The 10599-nt window shown below is 33.0% G+C and overlaps 1 protein-coding gene across 1 annotated transcript; it reads right to left on the minus strand.

Moving 5' to 3' along the window:
- Window positions 1-6283: 6283 nt before the first annotated feature.
- On the minus strand, window positions 6284-6778 carry LOC130852528 (ragulator complex protein LAMTOR3-like). The gene has a single exon (XM_057733607.1). The coding sequence runs from the start codon at window positions 6656-6658 to the stop codon at window positions 6284-6286; it is 375 nt and encodes a 124-aa protein (XP_057589590.1). The 5' UTR covers window positions 6659-6778.
- Window positions 6779-10599: the final 3821 nt, after the last annotated feature.

The raw sequence follows: 10599 nt of genomic DNA on the forward strand, positions 1-10599 counted from the left end.
CTTCCCAAAAAAGTCCCTGTGCCTAATTTATAAGTTAAATTTGATCATAGGTACGTATGTATAGGAAAAAGTATTGATAAATTCAAGAAATTTGCACATGTGATGTGATTATTGCTATGATGAACTAACTGGTAACAGCTTTGATATTTCTTTATAAAGAACTAGAAAATGGTAAAAAATATGAAACAGATATTTTAGGAAATTGAAGGATACATGATGCAAGACGATGATGACTGAGAGGAAATAAGTAAGGTGAGCTCTAAGGTCACCCAGAATTGCTCCTTGCAGCACATTTCAGACTGCATGAAGAGTGGGGAGGGGTAACACAAGCAGAGACATGCTGATTCTAAAATGGAAATTCAAAGGACCTAAGAGAGCCAGAACAATTTTAACATAGAAGAACAGGAATACTTACATGATCTGAATTCAAGATTTACTCCAAAGTTATTCAAATCAGTATGGAGAGTATAGAGAAATAGACTAATGAAACTGACTAAAGGGCCCACATAAGTGATCAACCTACACATATACCATCAACTAATGTGCAAAACCAACAAACACAATTCAATTAGGAGAGAAACGATGTCAAGAACTAGAGGAAAATAGTTTTATTTCATACTATACAGAATAAACAAATTTAAGTTTATGATTTTATGATACATCATTGAAGAACATAAAAGCTAAAATGATAAAACTTTAAGACCAAAGTATACGCATGCAATCTGAGTACAGACAAAACAATATGAGGTACATCTCAGAAGCAATTAAGAAAAAATAATTGTATTTGCCCAAATGAAAAATTTGAATCTTCAAATGAAAATGTTAAGAAAAGGAATGACAGACACATAATCGAATAAAATATGGCAAAACATATATCTGATAAATGACTCATTTCCAGAATATATAAAGAACTCTTACAAGTCAAAAAATTAAAAACTATAAACAACACAAACATAAATAGAAAACATTTTCAATAAACTCCTTACAGAGATGTACTATGGTTAATATTTTCAAGAAAAATTTCTCAACATAATCGGTCACTACAGAAATAAAAATTGAAAGCACACAAATATTACTACATAGACTAGAAGAGCTAAAACTAAAAAGACCAATAATATCAAATGTTGGTGAAATACAAAATAAACTGATACGATTAAGCAGGAAAAAAACATCAAGTTAGGAAAAATTTGTGGGCCCAGCTGCATACATTCCATTGGAATTTATGACCCTGGGTAATGGTTAACATATACAGGGAACCACTCATTGAATTGTAAAGCTCTTTGATGATTATCTGAATGTTTGTGCTAATTAACTCCTAGGAAAAGGTATATAACCATGGGATTTACAGCCTGTTTTCGGATCTTTCTTTACCCTCTTCCAGTGTCTGTGCCAGAAGCTGTTGTACTCTCTTCTTAATAAACTATTACTCTGTTACTTATACCTGAGTGATGGCTTGTTATTGATTCCAAGGAGAAATTCTTTTCCTTCGGAGATCAGGAATCCACTCCCTAGACAATTTTACGGCAACAAAAAGAAGAGAAACACCTTAAGATCTATGAGAAGAAAAGCATGAACCAAAGACCCTGCATTCACCTACCTTATACATAGAGATTCATCATCTGATTCTTTTTGGAAGAAAACACTTTCTGCACAGGTGAAAAGCGTGCTCAGCAGGAGCCTCCTGTTGTCACCTTCTTCAGCTAATGCAGAGTCACCAAGTGCAAGGTCAAACCTTTCCTGGTGCCACCTACACCCAGCAACTGATGAGGCAGGTTAAAAAATCTGGCATTAGGACAACCTTGGTGAGTCATACTTACACTATATCATGCTCTTTCTTCTGAGACTTATGGGTTTATAGATCGTTTCTTCCTCTTCCTCTTCTTAATCCTGCTTCTCTATTTCTTTCACAGGTATTGATCCCTGATAAACATCTTGGATCCTGAATTATGTCCGAACACATCCTGCAGGCCAACATCCATTTCAAGCACTAGAGCTAAAAAATGTAGTTTTAAACATGCAAGAATTTGAAGAAATCTCTACTCGTTTGACTTTCCTAAAGAGTCTATTAGAACTTCCTCAAGCAATATGTGAGTAGGGAAATTTTGATAAAATGATTGTTCTTAGTACTGAGTATTTTTAATAGTGGATCTAAGATTAACTGGTGGGCTGAGGGTGGGAGGAGTATGTAATGTTATATGATCAACAAAGAGAATGTAGCTTCTCATGTCCTGCCTGCTTAGTAGCCCTCCTGTGCCTGCAGTAGTTTTATTTATTTTGCCCAGGTTTTATAGTTGGTGTCATCAGGAGGATTGGTCTAATATAAGTAACTTTATGATTGCCAGAATAGAAGGGTTTTATCATTGCTTAATGTCTAACACATAGTTTTACAACATTTTTTTTTTTCTGGGAGAGTTATTCTAATATATGGTACTCCATCATGGAAGGACTGAAAGTCATTACTATTAATGTGTGTAGCTGCTTGCAGTTGGTCTGTGTTTCTATTCCAGATAATTGTTGTGTATTCTCTATTTTTCTCCATCAGTCTCACTACGTTTGCTTTATTATTCTTCTCAAAAAATCAAATTCTGGATTTTTAAATATATTTGTGTCTTACTTTAATTTCTACCCTATTCTATATTATTTCCTTCATTCTTTGTGTTTATTTTACCAGTACGCTGTCTCTTGTCTCTGTCTCCATCTATCTCTCTCTCTCTCATTGATTCATTTTATACTTTAGCTGCATTACACAATTGTTTCATTTTCCATGTATTAATTATTAACCTTAAAATATATTGTAATATTTATTATCAAACCTTTGACCCATATTATTTAGACTGTGTTTTCTAGCTTTCCCTTTGTTATTGATTTCTAGCTGATTGCTATTTGTTCAGGAAACATACTCTATTACTTTACTTTTTTGAAAATTATTGGGATTTACCATATGATCTAGAAAAATAATAATTTTTAAGTATTCCTTATGAACTTGAAAATAACACGAATTGCACCATACCATTCATGTTCTCTATATGACACATTTAATTTTGTTAATTAAATTGCTTCTTTTAGCACTTTCTGTCTTAATTTTTGCTTCTGTTACTAAAATAACCATGTTTGAAACTTCTACAAGACTTATCTCTTTTTCATTACAGTTCTGAAATTTTTGCTTCATGTATATGTTAGGCTAATGCACATCTTCCTAATAAACTTTTCTCATACAGAGTAGACTTCATTTCAATAACTGTTTTCAACTTTAAGTCTGTTTTGTTATTGCTGTAAGAAAATCAGCTTTTTTAAAAATTGCATTTGCATAGTATGTCTTCCATGACTTGAACTTCAAGCTTTCTGTATGTTTATACTTTAATTGTGTCACTTGTGACCATCATAGAGATTAATGTAATACACACACATACACACATACACTCTCTCTTCTGCCAATCTTTGTATTTTAATGAAAACTAATTGCCCATATTTAAATATATACTTAAAATTTTTGCCTTTTTTCTATTTCTTGCATCTCTTAGGTCTCATTTTATCTCATTTGTACTTATTATCTCCTCTCTTCTTGTTTTTAAATTATTACTTTTATTTTTTGCTAACTTTTTCATGGATACAATAGTAAAATATGCAATGTGTAACTTATCAAAGTTCCAGTCATACATAAGGTTATCTTCTTCTCAGACAATGAAGGGATCTTTAAACACTTCAGTTCTATTAATTCTCCTCCCAACTTACATAGTATAGTGCTCATCTATTTTAAATGTTTTAGTTTTAACACCAACATAATTTTCATTAAGATTTATCCATATACTATAACATATTTTGATATTTATTCATTCCTTTTTTCAGAGCCTCCACCTGAAGTGTATTCTTGCAGAATTTCTTTGGAGTTTCTTTAGTAGGCTTCTGCTGGAGGCATTTGGTTTGTCTGCAAACGTTTTTATTTGGTCCTAGGTTGATGTATGTCTTGCTTAGTTGAGAATTCTAGAATGACATTTGTGTCTTTTACCTTCCATTCTCTTGGTTAGAAACTCAGGTTTCATTATATTAAAGATAATTTGATTTATTTTCTAGCCCTAATAAAAATATATTATTTCTTCCTGGTCACTTTAAGTTTCACTATGAAATATTTAGATGTAGGTTTGTCATAGGATATCTTGTTTGCAATCAAATGGATTTTTGAATATGTGAATTAGTGTCTCAGATGTTTTGACAACTTTCAGCCAAAATTTCTTCAAATATTGCCCTTTCCCATTTTTTCCTGTACTATTATAACATCCATTAAAGCATGCTATACTTGTCGGCTTCATGAGCTGTATCTCTTATGATTTTATCCACAATTTGCATCTTTGAAAATGATCTGTAATGCATTCTGAAATATTTATTTTGGTTTTCATTGCAATTTATTAATTCCCACTTTGGCTATGCCTAATCTGTTAAACCATCATTGACTTTTTAAACTTAAAAATACTGTATTGTATACAAGCTATTTTTCAAATTTGGTAGGTCATTTTTTAGTCTCCTATATATTTACGTTTTTCTTTTACTTTTTAAAGCAGACTTATTTTACAATCTCATAATGCTATTTTTAGCAACCAAAGTTTTGTGGATCCTTTTATGCTTTTTTGTTTGCTTTTATTTTCTTAATGGTTGAGCATTATTTCATTGTGTTTTTAGGTATTTTTGAATGGCAAATGTTCATTTTCCTTAGAAAATTATTTGTGTGAATTTTGAGGATGAGTGTGAAGGCAACTTACCAAAAAGGGTTTGAATTTGCTTAAGAGAGTCTCCTAAAGGAAGTAGCAATCTGGGACCACATTGTATTAATTCTTGGCCTATAAGTGTTTTGAACTTCCCAATGGTATAGATTTGGGATATGTATTTAAACAATGCTAAAATTCCTGATGTTAGTTCTTAATGATTGTTTTTTCTTTTAATCTGCTTAATCTCAAATCACACATTCACAATTTTTTGCATTGTGGGATGGAGTAGATTCACTCTGATCCATCTTTACTCTGAGGGTGTCAGCTATATGGGGCAAGATATCTTATGTGATCCCCTGTCTTGGGAAAGGCCTGGTATTTGTTTACTATCCTGTGTGCTGAGACATTAAACAAACCCAAGCCTATGCATTTCAGTATATTTAGTTCTTACAGCAAAACCAGTTACAGTGTAAAACATTTTTCTCTTGGTCCCTGCATTTGCGTAGTTTTGGTCTAAAATTTTTGTGAGACTATCAGTGCTTTTTAAAAATGTGTTTTTTTGTTTTTTTATTTTTTCAGCTGTATGGTCAACTATATTATCAGAATTAGAAAGATGGAGACATTTTGATAAAACACAAAATCCCGTATTTCCTTACTCTAATTGGCTTTTAGATATAACTAAAATTTCTTTGTATTTTTGGGCTACTTCTGCCCCTCTGTTTTTGCTAGTTTATTCTCCACAGATATACACTTAAGGGAATTTTGTACATGCTTATGTTTTTTTTTTTTTTTTTAACTTTTAAAAATACTATTTTATTTATACACATGTATGAAAAAAAGGGCTATACTACTATGTTTACATACATACCAATATTGGAAAAATAATTCAATAATGAATCACCTCTGAATTTTATAAAGAATACACAAACATTAAAAAACACTGATTGGTTATAGAAAGTAGAGTGGAAGAAAAAACGATTAGCTATCATTTTCATCTCCATTAAAGAGCAGCACCCTCTGAGAAGAATCAAATCAGTTAATGATACTCACTTATAACACAAAATAATATTTTACAAAGGAAAGTTAGTAATTGTACTGATTTTATTACTTTTACTAAGCCATTTTACCTTCCTCACACTCAATGCAAAGAAAATAATATGAAGAAAAATATGTCCTCATTATTCACAATAAAGAGAGTCTGCTTCATTCTGCAGGCCTGGCATACTGTACAATAGGGAACACTCCACGGCTCAAGTGGATTAAAGTATCCTATTGATTCTGAGCCACCAAACAGAATCTCACACGTATTTGGTGACTGGACTAACTCCACAGGAGCTGTGTTAGATTGAACCATTTCTGTGGTATCCCCAGACCTCATTAAATAAGAAAAAGCCATACACAAGAAAAGATAACAACCAATCTGTCCATAAATTCTATCTACTGGCTCTTTCTCTAGTGGAAGGTGGAAAAAGAGGCCCTTTCTTGAGTACATGGATACAAGTGTTGTTGGTGTCCAAAGATTGCTGGATTGATACAGTGTCTGATATAATGAAGATAAGGTATACACTGAAACCACTGCCAGATTAAGAAACTTCCACAACTTGTCTCAGTTCTTCAAATAATGGAGCAAGTTCCTTTTCTACGCTCACAATTAGTCCTGTATTAGCATTGCTGCTGGCTATGAAACTCACCACCAAAAGTAAACGACTGAATTGAACCACCTGATAGGTGTTATAGTACCAGATGATAATTTTATTTTTTGAGAGTCCAAGTTTGCTCCCTTGGTCTGTTGCAAGGGCAAAAGTAGACAAGAAGACAGGTCTCAAAGCATGCTCTGGAGCATTGTCATTGGCCACTTTAATGACAGCCACGCCATCTCTATCTGACACAACAATAGCATGGAGTCCCTCAACACTTGGTAATTTTTTATACAGGAATCGTTTTAGGTCATCCGCCATGATGAACCCCTTTATCCCGCAGAATCAACTCCATGCCTGGGTTTCTGGGCTGCCTGGTTCTCTAAGCTGTTACTTCAGGGACAGCTTCTGAGACAGGTTCCTCTAAAAGCCTCTGTCACATGATTTATCCACTCTTATGTTTTAAGCATTGATGTTAAGAACATTTACTTTGTCATCTTCCATGTATAGAACTCAAATATCCCAAATTAAAAAAATTTGTCCCCTCACTTTTGCTATATTCCTAGTCTCAATCAACATTATCATTGCTGGTGCAGAAGCACAAGCATTGCTTTAATTATTCACAAGCTTCTCACCCATCGGAGTGCATATTCAATTTTCTACATCTATTACATACTATAATTTCTCACTGCTTTTATCTTCCATGCCAGCTTAGTTCCAAAATTTTCTATAATACTAATATATTGCAAAAGTTTTGTAATTTTGCTTTTTTGTCCCAGTTTAATTTTCTTATAGTCTTTTTCTCACCCTGCTAATCATAGATATTAGATATGGTGTGTAAATAAGATATAGTTTAGGTGCTAATAGATTATGTGATTATTGTCTTTGGTTGACAAAGCTAATATTTTTGTTCATTTTCTATGTTCTAACTTCCCTTTATTTAGTATATACCATATTTATCATAAAAAATTACCAGCTTCTATAAACTAAAGCAAAAAATCACCTAAGAATAAAATACACAAATAAAATAGTTGTACAACATACCTTTCCAATTTTTTTAGACCTCTACTTTTAGTAGATTTTTAGTTAAAAACTATGCATTATCCATTATTCCTTCTTAGTGATCTTTTTTTTTTCATAAATTTTTTACATCCAAAAGTCTCCATGTCATTCTACACTATCTTGGCAGGAGTTGAACTCTGCAGAATTATTCCTGTACCAAACTGTGTCAATCAGAATATTTCACCATACCATAATTATTTTGATCCCTCTCAGAGGAATAACAAATTTCAAAATTGTTTAAGGTACTCATTTCTAGTTCAAGCACATTTTGACAGGTGTACAAGCTGCAGGCAGATTAAAAAAACATTTTAATTGACTCAGAAATATATGGATTTAAAAAATCTGCATATATCTTTTCAACTTTTACATGTGCTCCTTGTGGAGTAATTATTTTTTATTCTTTAAATAGAATAGTCAGCTTAATCTTCAATCTTTCAGTTTTCTGTTATAAATAAAACAATGTTATATAAGGACATACTTATAAAATGAGTCCATGATGAGTTTTTCAACTCAGGGATATATGTGTAAAAACTTCAGATATACAGTATTTTCTAAGGAAACTGTATTTATAATTTTTTCAGTATGTCACAATTTTTCCTAAAGGCAAAGCCTTACTTGAAATAATCATGGGCATTCAAGAACTCATGTTAATGTAAAAGAAAACAATGACTGGCTTGAAATTTAAAAAGCTTTAAATATGAATACGTATTTTTTATTTTATCTTAATTAATTTGACATCATGGATTCACCGTCTTGCTGTATTATAACATCCAAGGTATTTATGGTAGAAGATCATGGTTTCATGTGCCGTATATTTGTACTGGGAGTTCAGAAAAAGAAATAAATGTGTTTGTTTGGAATGTGAAAGTAGCCCAAGGAAGAGAGGAAAAATAAAACAAGGAAGGTAGAAAAGCCAATACACATCTGTTAGTGAGTAAGTTCTTGTAGTAGAGACCTGGACTCAATCCAGTTGGAACTATTCCACGAAAGGGTAGGGGGCTGGGATAGTTACACCTCCTTAGTTGTGAGGTGTCCTTAAGGTGTCAGCTCACCCTTTGTTCCCTCCTCATGCCCAGCAGCAAGCTCTGCTTCTGCTGGAGAGAGTCATTGGGTAGAACTGAGTTGCATGTGTTGCAGGTGACACTGCCAAGGTTTGGAAATGATTTTCTCCCCTTTGGCTGCGGATAAGCAGATACAGGGCAGGCCATTAGAACATCAAACACAAATCTATATCCTTATCTTCTTTGTGGAGATTCACATTGTATTTTAGAATTTAGAAGACCTAAAAATGCTGCAGAAAATAAACAAACAAATGAAAAACAACAAAAATCACTTGATTTATTTTTATTTATTCCATCAATTTGAAGGAAACTGTTTTGGGAGTTGCTGGGATAGAGAATATAGTAAAGAAGTGTTTTAAGTAGTGGTGATTTCACCAAGGAAGGGCAGAACCTGGAAAAAGCAGAAGTGGGTGCTGGGAATGATATCAGTGGTTTTACCATCTTTTCCTGTACATGACTGCCAGTTGCTGGAGATTTGTATTAAAGGACTGCCTCCCCTTCCTCCTATAAAGTAAAAGAACACAGATTGAGAAACTGAGTTTAGAAGAGAAGAGTAAATTACGCTGTTCTCAGGTGTCACCTCAGTTTTGGAAAGCACTCTTTCAAGTTAACTAATCCCAGATCATCTGCAGAGAGGAAGTGTGGTGCCTAAGGTTTGCTTTGGTCAGCATTGATACAGCTGTTTGCTAGGGAGAACCAAATGCTCTTCCACAGCCTTGTGTTTTGGAGTTAACTGAATCTAATATATTTTTTATTTTATCTTTGGCTTCGGTCATTGTAGTTATACAGATGATTTTGGATTAAAATAGATTCTACATTTCTGCCCACATCTTTTATTATTATTATTATTGTTATGATGATGTTGATGATGAAGATGTTGGTATGTAAAAAGGCAGAACTTCAGAACCAAGAATATCTGGGCCCTAGGAATTGAATTTCATATTAGGTACTCTTTTTTTTTTTTAACACTCCCTCAAACAAACATAATTTTCCTCATTGAAAAGAAGAATCAGAATTTAGAATTTAATTAACTAATTTTAATGAAATTGATATACACTGCTCCAGCACAATAATAATTAAAGTTAATGAATAATCAAATTATTGAATAGAGACACTTGAGATGTCACCTATATTAACAAATATATAGAATTCTATAAACAGTTCCATGATCTCTTCCATTCCACATTGTTGTACAGTATCCACTTTTTCATCGCCCGTCACAAATTGTCTCAAACATGGAATGTTTTTGTTACATTTCAGTAGAGAATGGCATGTGCAAATATGGTCAAGAAAGTTTTTGTCACAACTTACGTGGCACCCAAACATCAAAAGGATTCACATGACCAAGCTGGTGCAAATGATTTTCAGTGCTTGATTTGGACATTTTGAGTATAGAGGCTATCTTCCACGTGGTATAACGTTGATTCTTCTCAGTTGTTTCAATTTGATCTTTATCAACTTCAACTGGTCTACCCAACTATGGAGCATCATCCAGTGAGAAATCTCTACCACGAAACTTCAAAAACCATTTTTGACATGTTCGATCAGTCACAACACCTTCTCCATACACTGCACAAATTTTTTGTACATTTCAGTTGCATTTTTACCCTTCTTGAAATAACAAAGAATAGTATGCCAAAAATGTTGCTTTTTTTCTTCCATCTTCAATATTAAAATGGCTACACAAAAATTCACCAATTTTGATGTCTTTTTTTTAAATGCACACTGATATGACAGCTGTCACATACAATCTAACAAAATTGTTTCTAATGAAGTTAGAGAAAACCAAGTGGAATATTACTCAGCTGTAAAAAGGAAGGAAAGTGGGACATTTGTAGAGACATGGATGGACCTAGAGACTGTCATACAGAGTGAAGTGAGTCAGAAAGAGAAAAACACATACCATATATTAACACATATATACGGAATATAGAAAAATGGTACAAATCAACTGGTTTGCAAGGCAGAAATAGAGACACAGATGTAGAGAACAAACATATGGATACCAAGTGGGGAAAGTGGAGGGGGGGTTTGGGGAGGAATGAATTGGGAGATTGGGATTGCCATATATACATTATTAATAAGAAAATAAAATATCATATTGTACACTTTAAATATATGTAGTTTATTGTATGTCAA

This window comes from Hippopotamus amphibius, chromosome 4, assembly GCF_030028045.1.
Source record: "Hippopotamus amphibius kiboko isolate mHipAmp2 chromosome 4, mHipAmp2.hap2, whole genome shotgun sequence".
In the NCBI taxonomy this organism is placed as follows: Eukaryota; Metazoa; Chordata; class Mammalia; order Artiodactyla; family Hippopotamidae; genus Hippopotamus; species Hippopotamus amphibius.

Bases quoted from the DNA above. Each gene is read 5' to 3' on its own strand.
- LOC130852528 (XM_057733607.1), bottom strand. From the start codon at position 6,658: ATGGCGGATGACCTAAAACGATTCCTGTATAAAAAATTACCAAGTGTT.